Source organism: Phyllostomus hastatus, unplaced genomic scaffold (assembly GCF_019186645.2).
Source record: "Phyllostomus hastatus isolate PE091 unplaced genomic scaffold, TTU_PhHast_1.1 phas_scaffold_39, whole genome shotgun sequence".
Classification (NCBI taxonomy): domain Eukaryota; kingdom Metazoa; phylum Chordata; class Mammalia; order Chiroptera; family Phyllostomidae; genus Phyllostomus; species Phyllostomus hastatus.
In genome coordinates, this window is record NW_025334028.1 from 27,219,211 (window position 1) to 27,243,668 (window position 24,458).

Here is a 24,458-nt window from a genome sequence, read left to right on the forward strand (position 1 = left end):
GAAGCCAGAAACAGAAGCAGGGACCTGGCACTTTTTAAATGAGTGAAGCAAGAAAAGAGTCTGGAATAAATGATGGCAGGGAAAGTAAGACTCAGCAAGCAAACTGATCAGCGGCAGGAATAATTCAAGTGAAGTAAAAATAAAGGGCTAGACAAAGCTAGCTGCACTGAGGAAAAAATAAATAGATTTAAAGGCTATTAAGAATATAGAATCACCCTGGCTGGTGTAGCTCAATGGACTGAGCGTGGGCTGTGAACCAAAGAGTCACAGGTTCGATTCCCAGTCAGGGCACATGCCCTGGTTGTGGGCCTAGTCCCTAGTGAGGGCCACATGAGAGGCAACCACACATTGATGTTTCTCTCCCTCTCCTTCTCTCTCCCTTCCTCTCTCTCTAAAAATAAATATATAAAATATTTTTTAAAAGAATATAGAATCAATATTTCATGACTAATGGGATGAGGAAAAGCACAGAATGATCAGGGGTAACCTCTCAGTTTCTGGGACTGAAAATACTGAGAGGAGTTACTGGTATTGGAGAGGAAAAGAATGAACTCAGTTTTGAACACACAGAGTTTGAGATGTGTAGAAAAATCCAACCACTGAAGTAGGCAGATGAGTATACAGGTCTGAGCTGGAGATATTAATTCAATAGCAAAACTAGGAGTGCTTGGGATTGGATTACCCAGAGAGTGACTAAATGAGGGGAAGGAGTCAGACAAGGGACAGTCCTCAAGCAAACCAATCCTTAAGGAACAGGTGGAAGAAAAGGAGCTTGCATGTTGTTAACTGTTAACTATCTTATGCCCACTAATGTCAAAGAAGTGTGTCTCTCCATTTTACTTTTTATCCACCTTCAGAGATATCCCTGCTTTGCTTTCTCCTGCCTCCCTGATCTACCACCAAAAGATTTCATGTAAGCCCCCATCCGTCTCCTCCTTTGATTCTAATGTATAAAGTAGGTACAAAACTGTCATTCTCTGGAACATTTTCTTAATCGGTTGAGATTTGGCTTCCTGGCAATTGTCATCAGTTTGACTCACAATCGTAAAAATTCTTAACAGGTTTAGGCGTTTGTTATGTTGACAGACAAAACTTATGAAACAGGCTTGTTGGATTTGGCTAAAAAAAGTTACCAAAGACCTTCGTGAGACAGTTTTATTGAAATAATGGCAGGATGATAACTATTTTGAGATAGGGTAAAGATTAAGTGGGAAACTGTTTATAAGCCTTCATGTGAAGGAGGAGGAGAGAGGAGAGAGGAGACATACGGGAGAAAGAACAGTTATAAATATAGGACAGAATAAAGATAAGAAAATACTGTCACTCAGAAGCAGGAAGGGACAGGATTATAGCACAGGTAGAAGCACCAGTCTCAGACAAAAAAGACAACTCTCACAGTAACAGAAGGAAAGGGAGGAGCGATGTTTGCAAGCACAGGTGGCTGGGCAGTGTGAGGGGGAAAGGTGAGGGAGTTCTCATCTGTTGGTTTCTCTGAGCTCAACAAAATGAAAGGCAAGACGTTCTGCTGAGGAGTGAGAAAAAGGTGCAAAGAGTTGAATGTCTACAGAAAATAACATATATTAGCAATAAATGCAGGACAAAAAAAGATTGACCAACCCCAGAATTCTATGGGTTGCAGCAACCTATAAAAACTGTGGGTTTTGCTTTCCCTCAGTAGGACTTGGCAACCTGGAAGCAGGCACAAAAAAAAAAGACACCCGTTTGCATTTCCTGTCTGGATAATGGGTAAGACACTAAAGAGAGAACTCAGTAAATTTTTTCTGTAAAACCTCAGGCAGGAAATACTTTAGTCTTTGCAGGCTGTATGGTCTCTGCTACAAATCCTCAGACAATACGTAAATGAATGGGTGTAGCTGGGTTATTTATAAAAACAGGTGGGGAGCCAGATTTCACCTGCCATTGGGCTATAGTTTACCAACCCCTACTTTAAGAGAAGGAAGTAAAGATACAAAAAGGGACCGATACCAGAGGGATCTACAGGTTAGAACTTTGAAGAGTTGAAGAACTGGTACCTTCCAAAGAGAACTGAAATTTTATGGCATGAATAAACTAGAACACGTTAGAGTAACACAGTCCATAAAACAAACCTTTGAGCCTATTTCACAAACATCAATAGGATCGTCATCTCCACAGCAGTCTGTGCTCTTATCTTTCTGATGGGGATCTTCCCAAGTCTAAAAAGGGGGAGGGGAGCAGAAATATGGGTTAATGCTCACTATAATGTACTTTAATCTTTGTACATGAAGTTTTATAGATAGCCGTAATCCAAACAAAAATTCTAAGATATTATATAGGCTCTAGGCCAACACACCAATACATCCTTAAGCATAATAATAATTAAAGGATATTTATAGTATTTCCTCCCTTCTGTCTCATTTGTTTGTATAACCACATCTGAGAGTGGGCGGCAGTTCCAAACATACTCTTCTTCCAAGTTTAGTCAGAGTCTAAATTCATGTTTACGTTTGGCCTCTCGGTTTGGATGCTCCCACCGTGTACGCCCTGTTTCCAGGGATCGCCTCAACTGCCGCTTCCTTGGCTCACTGCTTCCTCACAGGGAACAGCACTGGGCCTGGCTTTCCGTGTTTGAAAACAAACTTCCTATTTTTTAAGTGACTTCTACCAAAAGGAACATAGTTTTCCCTCCATAAACTAGAGAACAAGATAGTGATTACCAAAGAAAATAAAAATCTATTTTTGTCCCATTTCATTCCATTTAAAAAAGCCTCTACCTTTTCCATCAAATCTCAAGACTTTGACAGAACCATGAAGATGTCAAGTCTTTAGTTTACCGAAAAGATTATATCTTGTTGGCTACAAAATGCAAGTACACACAGGCACTTTCATAAATGAATAGGTCATATAAAAGAAATTTGTTGTCCAGTTTAAATATGCTCCAGGTGCTACCCTTCCCCAAAAGCTTCAAAATTACCTGAATCTAAATGGAACTGTAGAAATTCCCTAAAATTATTTTCCTCAGATTCATGTTATAAGATGTACAGAGACTGTGTCACCTCAAGATTATCTAGAATTTCAGAATATCTAAGCTTGGTTCCTCTAATTTTATATAAATAATAAAAATGAACTTTATTTAAAACTAAACCCTAGATAAAGTCCAACAAAGGGTGTGGACAAAGTAGGTTTATAGTTGTGAGTATGCAAAACAGTCTAATCTTGTGTTAGTATTGATTAATTATTGTATTTTTTCCATATGAACAACTGTAAATGTTTTTGCCCCACCCTATATTTTTCTTCTAGTCCTAATTAAAGCATATTCAGCAAAGAACTGACCCACTCACACTGGAAAAAAAAATCAGTAAACCAAATCTAACATTTCACTACTCCAAGTACTAATATTACTAATAAAATATAAGAAGAATAAAACTAATTGTTTACTTTACATACTGGTTATAGGTGAGAAACACCTTCTAAGTGATATATACACACACACATTCTCACATACTCACATATACACATCCATCCCATGAGAAATGTACCATTATTAAGCCCATTTTACAGGTAAGTAAACTGAAACACAGTTTAAACTTGACCAGGTTCACAGTTTCTGAATGGTAGCAAGGGTATCAGAACTCGTGCTATTAACCATTAGGTCATGATGCCCAAATTTTGGTAACAGTTGAAGGGCAATATTTTCAGATACAACCTCACTCTATTTCATGGTCTCTTTTTTTAAACACCTTTTTTTCCTCTTGGAAACTCTTAAGTATATTTCCTTTGGAGTTGTCTTCTCCCCTACTGTTCCGCTTATTGCTTCTTATTCTCTGCTACCTGTCACCAGGCATCCATTCATGCAATAAATATTCACGGAGTGCCTACTCTGGGCAATGAGTTTAGAACAGAAATAAATAGGACATAGGCAATACCCGGATGAATGCTATGTGAATAAATTGTACAACATTTGCCACAAATGCTGAAAAATTAATCTTAATGTGCTGGGGAAACCTAGGTGGGATTGAGGATAATTGGAATCAGAAAACCTAGAAGTAGAACCCCAAAATATCAGAGAAGTTCCTCCTTCCTAAAGCAGGTAGGAGTATATATTATTACAACTTCTTATGTAAACAATTTGGGAATACCTAATAAAGTAAAATAGGTATGTAACTCATAATTTAGCAATTTGACTCACAGGTACAGGCCAAGGAGTATATATCTATATATATTATGTACATGGGAAAAGTGTAGAATGGACCCAAGAAACACATTAAAAAAAAAGGAAAAGCAACCCATCAACAGGAATATGAATGTTAAAAATCATACAAGTGATAGCTAAAAAGCTATAAAAATAAATAAATCAGCTCGCAGATTATTGATCAAGCCTAAAACAAATCTCACTCGTTCTCATGCAGGTGTTTGAGAACATTACCTTGCAATCTATAAATATGAACACATATGTTTGTAATCACTGTGCTCTGGTCCTTAGGGCTCTTTAAAACATCACTGACCTGTACAGAGCAGTACACATTGGTGCTTCTTGAAAACTACTTGCTGATTAATCAGGATTCCTGTTACCCAGTCAAAGGAAGTAAGACCTCTTCAGACACTGCCTGTACTTTACCAGCTTAAATTTGGAGCAAAAGCCCCTACCAGTGGTCTCACTGTTAGCAGCTAATATCAGAAGTGACAGTGTCATCATCGTTGAGATACTATGACTGAGAACTCGCTATGGAGCTAAACACTTGGCTTTGATCATCTCATTTAATATTCACAATAACCTTGGCGGGTGGGTGGTATAATGACACAGGTGAACAAACAGAGCTAGAGAGCTTTAGTCAGTGGTCCCCACAGGTTACACATATAGCTACTATACTAAGTGGTACTAAATGACACGTAGGGTCAAGGAACCAAATTTATAATAAAATTCAAAATAATTAAACACAACAACTACATTAAGACTGAAGAAATCTTGAATTTAGTGTTTCTAGTCCTTTAACATTATCCAGATGTTTCCTAACCTAAATATTCACTCAGAAGAATTGGGGGAAGAAAAAGATGATTTTCGCCCAGGCCAAACTCAAACTCTGAAGAAGGCACGACTGCTAGTGTGGGAGAAGTTATTAACGTTAAACAGTCTAGACAGCTGAAGGTCTGAAATAATGACGGCACGGTGATGAATCACAAGCTAAGTGGGGAGACTGCTCCTTAAACAGTATTCTGCTGCTTAAATGTTCTTGCAAGCATGGTTGGCTTGGTAACTGCTCTGAACAAATGCATGCTGTTACAAGACAAATCCTAAGAGAACAGCAAAACCCAAACACATCTATAAAATAAATGCAATTCACACAATGCATTAATTAATTTATTCATTCCACAAATATTTAATGACTACCTACTCTGTGCCAGGCACTAAGCCAAGCAGCTGGAACACATCACTGAACAAAACAGACAGAATCCCTGTCCTTGTGAAGTCTGCATTCTGACTGGAAGAATGAACAATAAATATAAATAACTAAATTACATAGCATATTAGAAGTTGGTAGGAGTTATGAAAAAGGGGAAAAATAAAGTATGGCAGGTGGAATGGGAGTATAGGAGACAGGGTTAAAACTGTAAAGGATGTTCAGAGCAGACTTAATGAAGTAGGTGACTCCTGAGCAACTGTATAGAGGCCACATGCATACCGGGGAAAGAGCATTCCATGCTGGAGGACACAGTGAATGCAGAGGCCCATGGCCAGAGCGTGCCTGGAGTATCAGATGAATCTTGGGATGGCCACTGTTGGCAGTGAGAGTGAGGGAGGGGGAGGGAGAGGAGACGTTGGAGATATGATGGAAAACGTAAATGGGACCTGGGTCTTACTTTCATATTAATAGGCTCACTCTGTCTTAATATGGACAATGAAGTGAATATCCTTTCACATAAACAACTAGCCTAATTTCTACTTTTTATAAACATTGATCAATTTAGGTTGGTTGAGTTTTTTTGGTAAATAACTTTGATGCAATCTGTAATGTATTCAGTTGCTGAAAACACACATTCACACACACACTACAATATCAGTTTGGGTTTAAAATAGTAAGATATCTGGTTAAAAATGGCAGAGGGTTTTTGTTTTGTTTGGTTATTTCTTTCTTCCATTATGTTCTACATGAGTGACATCACACAGGTTTTGTCCATTTCGGTCTGAGATATACCTTCATTTGGCATACCTTCAAGATTTTGTTGCAAATGGCACTATTTCATCCTTTTATGACTAACTAGTATTCAATTGTGTGTGTATATATATATATGCATACTAGTTCTTAATATCCATTCATACATCAATGAACACTTAGGTTGCTTCCATATCTTGGCTACCATAAATAATGTTGCAATGAACAGAGGGGTGCATGTATCTTTCCAACTTAGCATTTTCATATTCTTGAGATATTACCCAGAAGAGGAATGACTGGATCATAGGGTAGTCTTAATTTTTTTGAGGAACCTCCAACAGTGTTTCCCATAGAGGCTGCACCAATTTATACTCCCACCAACAGTGTATGACAGTTCCCTTTCTCCACATCCTTTCCCGCATTTGTTACTTCTTGTCATTTTGATAATAGCCAATCCAGTAGGTGTGCAATAAAGGGAGGGTGAAATGAGTAAAGGGGGTCAAATGTATGTCCACAAATGGGAACTTAGACTTTTGGCAGTGAGCACACTATAGTGCAGATAGATACTGAATTACAATGTTGTATACCTGAAACTTCTATGTCACTAACCAATGTTACCCCAATAAAAAATAAAATAAAATCATCAGTATAAAAAGAGAGGGAATACAGGTCTATTTCTTCTTCCTCACTTCCATTCTAGCCATGCTGGCTTCCTTTCTGCTTTTCAAACAAGCTCAGCCCACTTCCATCCTGGGGCCTTTGTACTCCCTGTTTCTTGCCGAATGCCCCTACCCGTCCAACTATTTGTTCCCTCACTTCCTTTAGGTCTTCATTCAAGTAAAACCTTCTCCCTGAGGCTTCTCTCTACCTAAATTGCAACAATCCCAAAACAACCTAGCCCCATTTCCTACTTTATTTTTCTCCAACACTCCATCATTGGATGTAGTATATTTTTTTAAATTATTTTTTGTCTGTCTCGGCCCAGGATAAAAGTCTTAAAGACCTTTTGTCTCTTTTTCACTACTTTACCTCCACTACTTAGAACATTGCCTGGCAAACATCAGACACTTAACATATACATACTGAATGAATGAACAGCTCTGTGAGGGCGTGGTGGGGAAATGACAAGGGAAATGAGAATCACTGAAGAAGCCACAGTGGTAGAATGGAAGTGAGGAAGGGCAAATGTTGGGAAATGAGGCTGGAGGAGGCCAGAGGCCAGATTATGCAGGGTTGGGGGTCTATGTTAAGAATGTTTTATTCTACCCTTTTAGCAACAGGAAACCATTACAAAGTTCTCATACAAGCATAACATTAGCAAATTTATGTTTTTAGAATGTTGGACGCTGCGTGAAGTGTGAAGTTTTGGTAGGCAACAATGAATACAGGGTGCAGTGAGAGACTACTACAGTTCGATTCTGTTGTAATTAAGTAGGAACTACTGTACCTAACAGACTAATGTAAGAGCAAATAAAAGCATCTTGAAACTTCAAACACATCCAAAGAAGTAAAAAATTCATCAGTTCTTTAAGTAAATAAACTACAAAAGCTTAGAATTAGTAGATGAGTATCACCTATTATGCTGTACTGTAACCACTGGTTTAGCTGTTAATCACCCTTATGAGACTATAAGTCCCTTTAGAAAAAAGATCATATAATAATAAGAGTATCAGTAGCAATAATAATGTGGTTACCACCCAGTAGGCACTATTCTAAGATAAAGCTGCAGTAACTCATTGAACCTCAGTACAACCATATGCAGTAGGTACTTTATCATCTCTATTGTACAGATGAAGAAAGTGAGGCAAAGAAAGGCAAAGTAACTTGCCCAAGGTTACTTTACTAGTAAGTGGTGATTTGACTCCAAAACCTATATTCTTAGTCACTTAAAATGTAGACGGTTTCCCTTAAACAATTTTATTTTACCCTTTCACCAGGTCAAACAGAATGTCTACTTAGGCACCTGGGGTGCAGAAAACCTGCCTTCATAGATTAAACAGACACTCTCATTCTTAGCAAGTCACTTTAAAAGTGCTTATTTAACAAAGAACGTATCCATGTGGGTGGTCTAACTGCATCAAAGGCAGTCTGACTCTTTAGAAAACAATTTTCTTTTCCTGTGAATGTTTATTCTACGTGGGCAGCTGTGTCTCTGAGATGGAAAAAGCAAGGCCCCTTTCCTCAGACATTTCCCCCAAAGTATCCTGGAACTTCAAGCCGAAGATGATTTGACTTTGGGTGGTGGGCACACAGTGCAACATACAGATCGCGTACCACAGAAATGCACACTTAGAATGAAATCTATATCACCCTACTCACCAATGCCTCCCCAATAATTTAATTAATTAAATAAATAAAATTAAAATACAACAATTAAATATCCAGATAGACGGATGGTCTAATGGCTTTTATAACTATAAAGGAAAATGCTTCTCCATGTTCCCAAAACTTAGCCATTCAATTCTGCATATTCTGAATTTTACTTACTAAATAATCTGGAAATAGTTACCACTTCCCAGAAGTGAGAAATAGAAGAAGAAAACAAGAAAGAAGGAAAAGTAAATAGTGTCATTTTCTAATAGGAATGCTGCTTCATCATTCTTCAGTCCTTGCTTTCACTGGTTCCCACTGAAAATTACAAATTTATAACAGTGAACAATTGTCACCTAACTCAATTAATGATGAGTTCTGAAAAAAGTTAATAATTAAAAAATTAATCTGTTAGAATTTAAAAAATGAAATTCATGCTACTTTATATGAATATATAAAAGCATTACTTGTCACATTCAAAGAAATGACTGCAGAGAAAGAAGAAAAACCACTTCTCACTGAACGTTAATAGCCAAGGCAGGAAAAAGAAATGTGTTCAAAGTGCCAAATGTGAGTGTTCTATATGCCTAACTCCAAGAACCAGAGTACAGATATAAATACAGTTTTAAAAAAATTTATTGATACAATAAAATTCCACATTAGAAAAATTTAAATGTACAAATCTCTCAAATTGAAGTCTTCAGTACCAATTTAAATTCAAGTAGTTCACAGGATTTACAAGGCAGTTTTTTTCAGGAGACAGAAAAGTTTTACCATTACAACAAAAACGTTACCTGAGGGAGGGCACCATAATTCCATATATAACCCTTGTGGGGAAAGATATTCGCCACGTAGCGCAGCTTGCCATCCTTTATGTCTTGTTTAATGGGATTCAATGGCTCCTGCGTGGCAATCTAAGCAGGTCGTGGAGAAGAAGGAGTAGGAGGATGAGAAATGATTAATCCTGTCTTTAAGTAGTATTTTTAAGATCTGCTATTATCAGACTAAAAAGTCATATTCCACCTTACTGATCAAAGAAACTTTAAAATAAATTAAGGCAGTTCTTATTTCTAATTCAGAGTACTGTGTAAGAATAACCATCTGGGAAGGAAATATCAGATTATATGTTTAGGTACTTTTATTATTTGTGTATTCATTATTTCTAACACAAATAAAATAATTGAAATGGCAAGAGAATAAAGATGATTCAACTTGCTTTGTTACTAATGTCAGACTTTTTACCATCAATCTTACAAGAAAATTAATGCAAAGATTTTCATCAAGTGATTTCATATCCAAGTTACCTTTTTATCAAAAATATTCAAATTGCAAGCCCTGGCTGGCGTAGCTCAGTGGATTGAGCACGGGCTGCAAACCAAAGTGTCACAGGTTCGATTACCAGTCAGGGTACATGCTTGGGTTGCAGGCCATGACCCCCAGCAACCGCACATTGATGTTTCTCTCTCTCTATCTCCCTCCCTTCCCTCTCTAAAAATAAATAAATGAAATCTTTTAAAAAAATATCCAAATTGCCATGCAAAAAGGAAAAAAAAACTATTGTATGAAGTGAACAAAAATAACTGATGCCATGTTTGAATAAACACTGCTTAAATTAGGCTAAGGTGGAGAGTAGCCAGAATGATGAAACAACACAATTGAAGCAGAATCAACTTTTTCCTATGAAAATATTACCCCCAAAAAATGTTACCAGGACCTGGTGAAATCAATAACAATTTTCAAATAGAAATTCTGAAAAATATACATGTATATAATAGTTTTTAATTTAAATACTTGAAATTATACTTGCCATCAATTCCAAAGTTGTAGAACAAGGCTTAAATAACTGAACAAATAAGTGCCATAAATTAAATTTCACTCAGAACTATACGGGATCTCACCTAACTGAAGATGGAACCGTAAAATTCTGAAAAGCAAAAGAGAAGTTCTTTATAGGTTCATGTCTCAGGTAAAAGATTTTTCAAAAAAGCGAACCAGGGGAACAGCAGATGCTCTCAGTGCTCATAAATCAAGAGTTGGCCAAGAAGCTGCTTCCACTCCTGGCAGAACCAAATCTAAAAAAGAATTAAGTCCTTAGATACTGAAATTGCCATAGGCCCCAAGTAAATGTTTCAGTGGTGTTTATGAACAAAATATAAGGAGGGACCCAATAAATCCCAAAATTTATTTATAAAAAAATTGTGTTTATTCTTACATGTTTAAACTTCAGTCCCCTTCAAAGTACTCTCCGTTTGATGCAATATACCTACCGAGACATTTTTTTCCCACTGCTCAAAACAGTGTTTGAACTCCTCGATTTTGATGATTTTTAGTGCTTCCTCTGCCATTTTTTGTTTCACCTCTTCGACATCAGCAAAACATCTCCCTTTGAGGACAATTTTTGTCAGGGGAAACAAAAACAAGTCTCTCCAGCAAGACTGGGTGAATAGGGAGGGTGTGGCATGGAGGCCATAACCTTTTGGTCAAAAACTGCTGAATACCCAGTGTAGTGTAGACAGGTGAGCTGGTAAATCCCCTGTCATGAAATGGGCAAACACAATGAAAGTCTTCAAAAAGAATTACCTGAAGCTGAACACAGCCTCTTACAACAATGCCAGCTGGTACACTGATACTGACAGGTTCCTAGAACACTCACCTAGTACTGAAAGTCTGTACTACAAGGGGCCTGCCCTCCAGAAGATAATTGTGGGGTTTTTTGGTGTTCCCCCTTTGTATATCTCAGAATCTATTTAAGTAAACTTTGAAAATATCTGTCACTTTCAAAGACAGAGGAGTCAAGAAAAATTAAATATATGTATAACAAACTAGAGAGGCAAAAATGGAAAACATTCTCTTTAAAGTATAATTTCAGCTTTAAATAATATTTTGCTTTTGGAAATTAAATTCAAAATTAGTGTACATGAACGTTTTCAATTTCTCTCATTATAAATAAGTTTGTCAACTATCCCAAATTCAAAATATTATGGCACACAACTTGAAACAAAGTTTCTACATCATGATTATCATTTCCATTTGATATTAATTAAATATATCCATACCTCCATTTTAGCATTTGTCCACCGAGGTACTTCGACAACCATATTAAACAAATTCTGCAGTAAAAAAAAAAGAAAGAAAATTTATTTTTTTTACCTATTCTTTATTTTTTTACTTATCTCCTGAAGAATGCTTTAGTTTCTTCCCACACACAAAAAAATGTTAAGAGTCTGCACAAAATATCTGCCTATGACTAAAATTTCTTCCAAACAATTAGAGAAGGTGTCTATAAAAAGCACAGCAGAATTTAAGCCATGGTGTCACGCGACCACTACTGCACAATGAAAGTTGCTAAATTTTTTTAAATACCTTGCAGTATAGTGACAGAAATAAGAGTACAATCAGAAAACTTGTTCCAATTTTGTATTTGGAACAAAACAGGAGAGATGAGGTCCACCATGTAAGCTGCATATCTCATTTTCCAATTTGTAAAGTATGTGTAATAATCTCTGATCTACTTACCACACAAGGTTGTTACAAAGATCAATCATATAATTTAAATAAAAATATACAGTAAGTTATAAAGTAAAATATTATAAAAATTATAAAACAATATTGAAATCTAAGTTATGTTCAAAATGTAAAATTAAGGATATTGGTATAGGTAGTTAGATATAAAGCTTACAAAGAGTTAGATGCAGCTTTCTACCTTGTTATCTCTGGTTCCCTAAAGTTACAAAAGGACCATTGCTTCTTTTTATCATTTCTGAACTTTGCAAAGTGCTTAAAACAAAGTAGATTCTGGGTCAATGGTGAGTAAAAATAATTTCCTATAGTGTATATTTTCCTATGGTTTTGGACTTACAAAGAGAAAGTCTTAAGGTTAAAGCTGACTAGTATATCATTTTGATATCAGTAACTAACAGCTTATCATGGCAAAGCAACGGTTTAAAACAGCACTACCCAAGTGTGGTCATGGAGCAGGACTAATCTGCCAGGTGTCGGTTCATTTAGAAACAGTTACAGCAATTTTACGGAGTAAATTTTATTTCTGCTGAACCTAATAACATCAATTTGGAACGTAAATTACGCTTTCCTAATAATTCACTTTGACTGTATTTTTTAAAGTTATCAGTTCACAAGAGATTAGAATTAATCCCCTCCCCCCAAAATCTAATCCTTCAAGATCATTTGAGAAGCTGTAATTAAATATACCTATTCCTAATTATGCCACACATGAAAATTACCTGGGGAGCTTTGACCAATTACAAAGAAAGAAAGGATTCCTAGAGCCCCACCTTTCACATATTTTAATTCAATTGGTTTTTTGATAGGAGGGCAGAGGGAGAGCCAGGGCACTGTTTATTTTTAAAAGCTCTCCAGGAAACTTTCATACGCGGCCAGAGTTGAGACCCCCTGGTTTAAAGCACTGGTAAACAATAATCTGGGGCTTTCTTAGTGAAACATAACTGTAGACTAACTCAAAGAATGCCATTTCACAATTAAATATAGGTATTAATTGAGCCACAAAAGTACTGATGGTTTTTAAGTTTTTCTAGATAAGACTAATGTTGACCTATGACTCACATTTAGCTCTTTAATGAGCTAAAGAACAAAGCCAAAACGAGTTCTCAACTGCTCCTGAGGAGCCCATCTCTTACCTATCCTAGCAACCTTATGCACAGTCCTGCTGTGATGTGTCATTTCCTATGCTCTTTTATGAGGTGCCCCAGCACCTGTTTAAATATGTCTGAAGTAGCAGTTAAAAAAAAATGGCAGGTGTCCCCATAATGTATTCATCCCTGAAAGCCAGGCTCTAAGAGAACAAATGCATGCAGATGCATAGTCAGAGGTGACAGGAAGACCAAGCTAGCAACAATTATTTTACACAGTGACACCTACCAAAACCACTCACAGAGACTTGAATTAGGCCAAAAGAACAATAGATGAGGTTTTAATTTTTAGCCTGCAAGCCACACTCGTCCTCCCCATTTTGATCCTGATCACTAAGAGCATATTACCAAGCCTTCATTTCTTGCTTCAGCTAAAATGTGTATGACCTGTAATTTTGTAAAGCCCATGTTACTCCGGTTATCCTAACATTAGTGTTAATTATAAAGCAATAATGGTCTGCTGAATTTTATCAATCACAAAGATATAAGGTGGCAGACACGTTTCAATTCAGAAAGTTGGGTATGAGCCAGGGACATTTTCTTTCTCCTTCAGTTCTTTACTATCTTTCCATTTTCCCTTCTATTTTTATTGTAGAAATCAGAAATGAAAACTAATAAGATATGAAAAAGCAGTCAGTAAATTTGGGAGAAAAATGAGAGGAAGTCACACTTTTTTCCTTCTACTAACTTAAAATATCAAATAAACTTTGTATCTGACACTAAAAACAAAGGCAACAAAAGCAAAAATAAACAATGAGACTACACCAAACTAAAAAAACTTCTGCAAAGAAACAATAAACAAAATGAAAACACGGTCTGTAGAATGTGAGAAGGTATTTGCAAATCATAAATCTGATAAGGGGTTAATATCCAAAAGACACAGAAAATTGATACAACAGACAAAAAAAGCAAAGAATCCTGATTAACAAATGGATAGAATAGACAGTTTCTGAAGCAGACACACACAGACCTAACAGGGCACATGAAAAGGTGCTCACCATCACTAATCATCAAGGAAATGCAAATCAAAACCACAGTGAAGTGGAGAAAAGGGAACCCCCTTGTGCACTGTTGATGGGAAGAATGTAAACTGGTGCAGCTACTATGGAAATCAGTATGGAGGTTCCTCAATAAATTAAAAACAGAATTATGATTAAGTAATTCCACTTCTGGGTATTTATTCAAAGAAAATAAAAACACCACTTGGAAAGATATATGCACCTACATGTTCACTGCAGCATTAATCACCATAGCCAAGATATGGAAACAACCTAAATGTCCGCCAACGAATGAATGGATAAAGAAGGTGCGGTATGATACACAATGAATATTACTCAATGAGAAGAAAAAAAAAATCCTGCCATTTGCAACAACATCGATGGACCTTTAGGGCACCATGCTCACTCAAATAAGTCAGACAGAGAAAGGCAAATACTGCACGGCAACTGCATGGTATCATTTGTATGTGGAAACTTTTTTTTAAAGAACCAAACTCATACAGACAGAGAGTAGAATAGTGGTTGCCTGGGGCAGAGGTGGGAGAAATGGAAGAGAACCTTAAAAAATCAAAAACTCAAGTCACACCGTCTCTGACACATAAACTATGTTCTAAAAATTAAATTTTAAGTTAGCTGTGTAAACTCAGAATAATACATTTTTCCCACAGAAACAACTGTTTCCAGGTTAACACACAAAGTCTCTAAGAACCTGTAAAATCCTAAGCCCTTGAGTGACTACTCACCCAACATCTAGGGCAGTGGTTCTCATACTTCTGTGCATGCACATGCCCAGGGACTCCAGTGTAAACATATAGACTCTAGTGTAACCAGCACCCACCAAGCAGAGATTTTAATTTAGTAGATATGGAATGGCACCAAGAATCTAAAATTTCTACGGTTTCCCTCAGCAGTTCCACCATAGATGGTTTAAGGACCATTTTCCAGTTTAGGAAAATATTATGTAAAATGGACAGCAGGCAAAGATGGAAGGAATTAAACAGCTCCCACATCTATGCTTGGAAGTGGATGGAAAGGCTGAGGTTGTAAGTTTCAGCTGGAGAAGAGAATGAATGGAAGTAAGGTTGGGATGGGGAAAGAAGGCTGAGGAAGGCGGCAGAGAAGCTGCCTGGAATCGGCAAGATAAAAAGGCAGTGACCAACAGCAAGAGGTGGAATGACAAATGTCAATCAAATATTCTGGTCCTAAGTGAAGAAACATTAAAGGTTTGACAGTCACATGTTTAAAAGATCTATTCAGAACATATGTATTTTAGCATGTAGTTGGTATATTTTTTTTAAATCTCCAAGACTTGCTCCTAAATTCTAAAACAGCCTTCAAAACATCTTTTCCTATGCAATGAAAAGATGACAAACTGACCAATTTTCATAAGTACCTTTACTTTAGACTATCTAGCATGATAAATAACTTGCTACTAAAATCTGGGTTCATTTCCTGATCCACTCTGGTTTTTCACTTAAATTGGATAGGCCAAAAAGTTCATTTAGGTTTTTTTGTATGCTGGCTCTAGTAGTGCTTAGTTGTCTTCAACTTCATTCAAAACAATTTTGTTAGATTGTATTGTGACAGCTGTCATATCAGTATACATTAAAAAAACTTATCAAAATTACTAAATTTTGTGCAGCCATTTTAATATTGAAGATGGAAGAAAATCAACATTTTTGGTGTTTTATGCTTTATTTTTTCAAGAAAAAAGGTAAAATGCAACTGAAATGCAAAAAAAAACCATTTGTTCAGTGTTTGGAGAAGGTGCTGTGACTGATTGAGTATGTCAAAAGTGATTTGCGAATTTTCTTGTTACTATAGATACCTTGGGCACATAATTCATTGCTGTGGGGCTGTCTTATGTATTGGAAGATGTTTAGCAGCACCCCTGGCCTCTACCCGCTAGAAGCCAATAGCAGGAGATAGCTGACATATTCAAAATATCCAATAAAGTTATTGGTGAAAATGAAAAATGTGTCTGTTATTTTACTTTTTGGCCAACCCAATAAAATGAAATGGCACCTAGAACAGTCAAACTAGCAACAAAAAGTAGAAACCAGCAGATAGGTAGAGGTGGGGATGGAGATGTGCTGTTTCCTGTGTGAGTTTCAGTTTAGGAAGATAAAGTTCTGGAGACAGATGGTGGTGATGGTTGCACAACATGTGAAAGTACTTAATGTCAATGAACTGTACACTTAAAAAAGTGGGCAATGAATAAAATGGTCAAATTTATTACACCTATTTTACCACAAGAAAAAAACAGTGAAATGGTAACATCATCACTAGCACCTTAAAGTGATACTGGAAGAACATCAGACTGCACAGAAAAGTCTCGCAGGGGAAAATTTGGCAGCACTTCACAAATGCAAACTATCATCAAGGTCTTTAGTAGACAATATAAGTGATTCGCAAAAACAAAAACTTTTCGATATACCTCAGATTCATCATTTTGTGCTCTCTTTGTGGGAATGCCATTTTCCTATAGAAGAAAAGATGGCATTCATGATTCTAATATTTCATGAAAATACAGCTGCATTGGAAAGCCATGAGAACAAGCCTGTTGCATGAACACCCACTGGAGGGGCTGTCAGAAACCTGACGCAACAGAGAATGTAGCAAAGGCCCCGTCTGTTTCCTCCCAGTATGTGTACCCGCAAGTGCATGGGCATCAAAGTGATTCATAAAATAAATTCCCAGGAAAGCTGTCTCTTGCCAGTATATTTTCCTAGTTTTTATAAAATAAGCAAAGGCTCTGTTCACTCTTTAAAAAAAGACTGGCAGTTTCCAGTGATTGCGCTTAAAACAGTCATTTCATTATTGAAATGAAACCCCAGGGAGCATGACTAACAAGCCATGAAGGTACTCGGCTGCACCTCCTGCCTGTGGATTCCACTAAGGTGTGATTACTTGTCTCCATCATGTACTTTTAAATTAAAACAGAGAGTATGTGCTGGGTTGGGAAGAAAAACCATGCCATTCAGAAGTGCACACACATTATATGTAACTTTTACACACCAAAATGACTAATGAAGAAAACAAAACAAGCAGAAAAATGATTATTACAAGTTTGCTGTGAAACATTATTACCATTCCCAAAATACCACAGCCCAAAGTACAAGATGCACCCGTTCTAACTAATCATTACCGCCGAGAGCCAGGAAAGCCTACTGACACAACCACTGTATGTACCAATCTCCTCATGTCTGCCAGCATGTCCTGCTACATTCTGCTTTACCCTGTCCTCAATTTCCCCAACCCTAAATTTCATATTCCCCCAAACTCATCCTCCTTAGGCAGAATATTATGCCTGCTAATTTCTAGCCCATTCTTTGTTCCACACCTTCACCCCTACCTATCATGTTTCCCAATAATATTACTATTTTTATTATTTTTGTTAGTAGGTGCACAGATGTCATGGGACACCCTGTGTGAAGCAGGACCCCACCAATCACTTCTTCCTTCATTATCCTGTTCCAGCTGTACAACACTTAACATCACCTGATTGACTTGTTCGTTTTCTGGTTCTCTGTCTCCCCCAGCCGAGTGGTAACTACATCTACCTTATTCGCCACTGCAATCCTAGTGCCAAGAATACTGTACATAGTAGGTATGCAAAGATTACTGAATTATTAAATTAATGAATAAGTGAAGGTATGCATTTTTGTCCAAAAGCAAGGGGAGGCGCTGATAAACATGAAATATTTAGGTTGGAGAGTTCAGTGCCCTAAACAAAACACAACACTTGGACACAAGGACATGTGGGTAGACACACAGACACATATACACTCATACACTACAAAGACCCACACAGTAATGAAATTCTTTCTGCCCTCTCTTTGGTTCCTTTCTCCGGATTATATGACCCTTTATTCTGTAGCTGAACACTTCTTAGAAGTCATGAGCTGCATGGATTACACAAGAGCAGTTAGGAGTACAAGCTATGGAGTTAGGGGTCCTAAGTTCAAATCCCACCTCAGCATCAGACTAGATTTGTGACCACAGGCAAGGCACTTAACCTCATTAACAATATAAGGGTAATAGTAGCCCTTGCCTTATTGAGATAATGCAAGGCAAGCACTGATCACAGTGCTTTGCTAAGCACTATGAGCACTCAATAAATCTTTGCCATTATTCTCCTTATTGCCATCACTGACAGTCCAGTCCTCTAAAGGGCTAAGACACAGCACAAATCGCACTTCAGCATTCCACAACCTTAGCATGATACCTTATATTCGGCCTCCAAGCTAACACCAAGGTTAAGCCACTCTTGCAGTTGAAAGAGCTTCTCACTTCTTCATCAGCCTCTGCCGTACACTGATGTAGAAAACCCAGCCCCATAGGATCTCAACCTGGAATGTGGTCCTATTTATTAACTTAAGAGCTATGCTCCTTAGTAAATTTGGTAATGAAATAAACCAATTATCTACTTGAATTTTAAGGAAAGAATTTCCAACTTAGTGAGGATAACTAACATCCACTGCCAGTCATGCCACCTTGCCAGCCAGACAGATGCTCCCAGGATTCAGAGCTCTTCTCCCGTCCACTTTCAGCAGCAGATCTCCCACTCCTACCTGACTTACATGCTTCCCTCGCTCTTATCTGCAAAGCAATTTTAGGTTCTCAGACAACTACTCAAAGACTACCACTTTTCCAACTTTACTTTCCAGCATCTGCTTCGTACAGTGGTTAAAAACCATGAGCTCTGTGATCAGACATGCCAGTTTAAAATCTGGCTCTGGGAGTTACTGGCTGTTTGATCTTAGACAAGTCTCTAAAATGCCTTCAGCTTCGATGTCCTTGCAGGTAATGATAGTAACACATGAGGATTAAATAAAATATCATATGTTCACATGGCAGCTAGCAACAGGAAAAAAATCCACAAATGTTAACTATCTTATTATTATTATTATTAAAAATAAGCCCGTTGTTAACCTCTTAAATTCTTTTTTTAAGATTTTATTTATTTTTAGAGAGGGAAGGGAGGGAGAAAGAGAGAGAGAGAGAGAGAGAGAGACATCAATGTGCAGTTGCTGGGGGTCATGGCCTGCAACCCAGGCATGTACCCTGACTGGGAATCGAACCTGCGACACTTTGGTTCGCAGCCCAAAGTGTCAATCCACTGAGCTACACCAGCCAGAGCTCTAAATTCTTAACCTTAAATCTTTATTTCCAACCAGGTTCTCAGTTTTATGGTCCACTAACACTCATTTTCCCCAAGTCTTCCAGACAGAATCCTATTCTCATACAAATTCTAGTTCGTGAAGGAGGTTTACAATCCTGTTATAGTAACTCATCCTTCCTTTTTTAAATATTATTTTAATTATTGTTCAAGTACAATTATCTATGTTTTATTCCCATCCCAGCCCTCCCCCTCTCCCATTTCCACCTGTCCCTAGTTTTTGTCCATGTGTCCTTTATACTTGTTCCTGTAAACCCTTCCTATTCTCCCCTAAAATTCCCCTGAAATTCCCTCCCTTCTCCCCTCTGAACACTATCAGCCTGTTCTCTATTTCAGTGTCTTTGGTTATATTTTGCTTATTTCTTTGTTTTGTTGATTAGGTTCCTGTTAAAGGTGAGATCATATGGTATTTGTCTGTCGCTGCTTGGTTTATTTCGCTTAGCATAATGCTTTCCAGCTCCACCCATGCTGCCGCAAAGGGGAAGAGCTCCTTCTTTCTTTCTGCTGCATAGAATTCCATTGTGTAAATGTACCATAGTTTTCTGATCCATTCATTTACTGATGAGCACCTAAGCTGCTTCCACAACTTGGCTATTGTAAATTGTGCTGCTATGAACATTGGGGTGCATAGGTTCTTTTGGATTGGTGAACAGAACAAAGAGCCCAGAAATAAACCCAAGTCTCTATGGTCAATTAATATTTGACAAAGGGGGCAGCAACATAAAATAGGGTAACAATAGCCTCTTCAACAAATGGTGTTGGGAGAACTGGACAGCTACGTGCAAAAAAAAAGAAACTCGAGCACCAATTTACACTATACACAAAAATAAATTCGAGGTGGATAAAAGATTTAAATATAAGTCATGACACTACTAAAGTCCTAGAGGAGAGCATAGGCAGGAATATCTCAGATATTTCACACGGCAACACTTTTATTGATATATTCCACAGAGCAAGGGACATAAAAGAAAGAATAAACAAATGGGATCTCATCAAAATAAAAAGCTTCTGTACAGCTAAAGGAAACAGTATTAAAATAAAAAGAGAACCAACTGTATGGGAAAACATATTTGCCAATGATACCTCATACAAGGGTTTAATCTCCAAAATATATAAAGAACTTACACGACTGCACTCTAAGAAGACAAGCAACCCAATTAAAAAATGGGCAAAGGACTTGAACAGACACTTCTCCAAGGAGGACATACAGAGGATCCAGAAACACATGGAAAGATGCTCAATATCACTAGCTATCAGAGCGATGCAAATTAAAACCACAATGAGATACCACTTCACACCAGTCCAAATGGCCATCATAAACAAACCAACAAACAACAAGTGTTGGAGAGGTTGTGGAGAAAAAGGGACCCTAGTGCACTGTTGGTGGGATTGCAGACTGGTACAACCACTATGGAAAACAGTATGGAGTTTCCTCAGAAAACTAAAAATGGATCTGCCTTTTGACCCAGCAATTCCACTGCTAGGATTATATCTGAAGAATCATTATCTTTCTTGACTTGTGACCACATTCTTTCCTTTTAAAATGCTACCAAAAAGCATTTTATGGTGATACTAGAAGTGTGCATTTTCCTCCCCAAAACAAGTTAAAACAATACCTGTGTAGAGTCCACCTTCAGAGGAATATCATGAAAGGGGGAAATATAGTGACCAGCTTCATTCTCTGGAAAGGAAAAGAAAACAAACAATTAAAGCAATGAACTATCCCATTCTTTAGAGCAAAAATATCTTTATCCACTTTGAACTTTATAAGGTTTTAAAAGTATTTTCAAAATTAACTTTAACTCCCAATATAAAGTTTAATTCATCATTTAAAATATGTTCCAATATAATCACACAAAAAAATACATACCAAATAAACCATATTTAGGTTGCTGAAATCATTGCTTATGCCTGTGGCTTAAACATCCAAAGCAGAAAATGTCTGAAATAGACTGAACCCCCAAATATGAAACATCTCATCTTGAAAAGTCTTTACTAAGCGAATTGGATTAAAATTGATGTCAACATCCCTCTGAGAAACTGAACAACAAAACTCCCAATTTCCGCCTACAATCCATATGAATGAAGGTCTAAAGGTCCTACACAAATAAAAACCAAATAATTCATATCCATTCAAAGTGATAATGATGCTAATATTAAGTTTAAGGGGAAAAAAAGCTTTAATACCAGAAACCATCTTCATTACATACTGAAATGTACATGTTAAATACTTTTAGAAGTATATATTATTTAAATAAAATACAATAACACAACAGGCATTTTTATTGAAATGTATTTGTTTCAAAAAGCTGGACTTAATATAGCCATAGAAATTTTTCACTTTATAATTTCCGGCTACCTCTGTGGCATAATTTTCAAATTTAGACTTTAAAAAATATTTTTAAATAATAGAACAAGGACTGACTGACTTCCCAATATCAATGAGTACACTCAGTAACCAACTCTTGGTTTCTAAGTATTATTCTCCAATAAAAAAGAACTAGGGCTTCCTGAAAAGGGGGCTGGTTCTGAGGCTGGGGCAAAGAGCACACAAGATAAGCCTGAAGCATCCTGTTCTACCAGAAATCAACCAAGTGCTCAAAATACAAAAGGCTGGAGGCATGCCAAAAATAAATGGAAGCCCACCTGAAAGAGCTCCCCAAGGCCAAAGTTGAACAATCTGAGCAAAAAAATAAAATAATGGAGCATTGGACTAGAAACCAATGCAGAAAAGAAATATACATAAATCCACACTAATGCAAATACATTTACCTAAATAAATCAGTAGAGACAAATGTTCCTTATAGAAAAACTCCAAACAATATATGCAGATGCCCCCCTCTCCAAAAAGTAAAGCTAGCCCTGCTCCTCCCCCCTGGCCACAGTGTGACTGGTCTCAATGACTGGCTTCCAAAGAATACAGCACAGGTGACAAACACAAGGCCCTCCACCTTGTTTTATCCGGCCTGGCACCTTGGTTCTACCTGGCGGCAGTGCTGAGCTCTCACTTAACTGTTAAGGAGTTGTTATATTTATACAGTCCTCAAATTACACTCAGCTCTTTTGAAGGCAACCACAAGGCTGATGTGGCCCCCAGTGAGTTTGACAACCCTGGAATGGAATATGGAAAAGGAAAAAACGTTACAGTGGAGAAACCTGACAAACAGTGATCATGACCAAGTGACCAAGGTTAACATCACCAGTGATCAGTCTTGTTGACAGCATGTGCCTCTTGATATGCTGGGGTGAGAAGTGTACTTCACCTCTGTTGTAATCTTCCCAAAAACCCGCAACACCAGTTATCATAAGAAATTCATCAGACAAATGCAAACTGAGGGAAATTCGACAACATACCTAACCAGCACTATTTTATAAATCTCAAGGTCATAAAAAGAAAGGAAACACTGACAAATTATCAGACTGGAGAAGACTAAAGAAATATAATGAGTATATGCAATGTGGAATCCGGAATTGGACCCTGGAGCAGAAAAATGTCATTAGTACAAAAACTAGTGACATCAAATAAACCTAGACGTCAGTTAATAGTATGCACCGGTATTCTTAGTTTTAACAAATGCACAGTGGTAATGATTGATGCTACATTAGGGGGAAGTTGTAAGAGATATGCTGGAGTTCTGTACTATCTTTGCAACTTTGCCAAACCTAAAATTATTCAAAAATAAAGTTGTTTAAAAAAACAAACAAGCCCTGGCTTCAGTCCAATAAAATCAAAGCATATAATAACTTAATGGCCTTTGCTCCACCAAAATTTTATTTCCTCCTCTCTGCTGTATCATTTGCCTTAGCGTTTACCACTTGACTAAGTTCCTAAAAGCAGGAGGTTTTGTTGTTTAGTTAGCTCTCTGCGGATCCCCACCATCCAGAAAAGTAGCCAGCAATTTGTAGGCATTCAATAAATACAGGGTGGGCAAAAGTAGGTTTACAGTCATTTGTATGGAAAAATGCAAGAATAAATAATAATACAAAAATAAACTCTGTGTTTCACATAATCACAACTTCACTGTTACTATTTTATCTTCCCCTCCAAACTGTTAGTATGATGCTTCTTTTTACACCCTAGCAACAAGGTAACCCCCAAAGGAGGACGTAAGCACAAAGCAGAGAAATGATGGGAAGAGCACAGGTGTCAAACTTTGTGAAACTCTTGCTATAAAGCTCTTCATCAGTTAAAAGGCTGCATCTAAAAAACAAAAAAAAACAACAACAACAAAAACCTATTTTTCAAACATCATCATATTTCCAATTCTTCTTGCCTGATTTTAAAGTCACCTATGAGCAACACAAGAACACAAGAAACAAAAATTATCAGTTTGTGGCATGACCATTTACTTTTCTACAAATAAGCAAGATACTTAAGTGGGTCATTTTTACATACTTTCCATTAAAAGAAAATGGTGGGAACTGAAAATGGTACAGCCACTTTGGAAAACAGTTTGGCAATTCCTTATAAAGTTAAGCATATGACCCAGAAATCCTACTATTAAGAACTTAACCAAGAGAAATGAAAACTGTTTTTACCCCAAAATCTCTGAGTCTTTACAGCAGCTTTATTTAAAATCACCAAAAACTGAAAATGACCCAAATACCCAACTGGCAAATAAATAAACAAACTCAGTTATACCCATACAATGGTGTTCTACTCAATAATATATGTCCTCAATAAAAAGGAATGAAATACTGATACATGCAACAAAATGGATGAATCTGAAATGCATTTCACCAAGTGTCAGAAGCTAGACTCAATTACATGTAGATGACATCCTAGAAAATGCAAACCTGTAGGGATAAAGAGCATATCAGTGGCTGTGAGATGTTAAGGCCACAGGGTGGAACTGACTCTTTAAACTACAGGTGGCAAACACAAGGCCCGAGGGCCGACCCTCCACCTTATTTTATCCAGCCTGACACCTTGTTTCTACCCAGCTCTCGCTTGACTGCTAAGGAGTAGTTACATTGATACAGTCCTAAATTTACATTCAGCCCTTTGAAGGCAACTGCCAGGCTGATGTGGGTCCAGGTGAAAAGTTTGACACCCCTGTTTTAGAGGGACCGCAAGGAAATTGTTTGGAGTGATGGACTTTTCTGTATGTTGACTGTGATGGTGTTTAAATGAACATATTTCTATCAAAACTCAGAGCTGTTCATAGAC

General features: G+C 37.3%; 1 protein-coding gene across 1 annotated transcript in view; it reads right to left on the minus strand.

Moving 5' to 3' along the window:
- PPA2 (inorganic pyrophosphatase 2) overlaps positions 1 to 24,458 on the minus strand; it is an 82,459-nt gene that overhangs the window by 47,146 nt on the left and 10,855 nt on the right. Inside the window, exons 2-5 of the mRNA XM_045820270.1 lie at positions 20,905 to 20,969; positions 11,498 to 11,551; positions 9,236 to 9,355; positions 2,109 to 2,195 (exon numbers count right to left, since the gene is read on the minus strand). Of these exons, the coding sequence (XP_045676226.1) occupies positions 2,109 to 2,195; positions 9,236 to 9,355; positions 11,498 to 11,551; positions 20,905 to 20,969 (326 nt within the window). The remainder of the gene's footprint in view (positions 1 to 2,108; positions 2,196 to 9,235; positions 9,356 to 11,497; positions 11,552 to 20,904; positions 20,970 to 24,458) is intronic.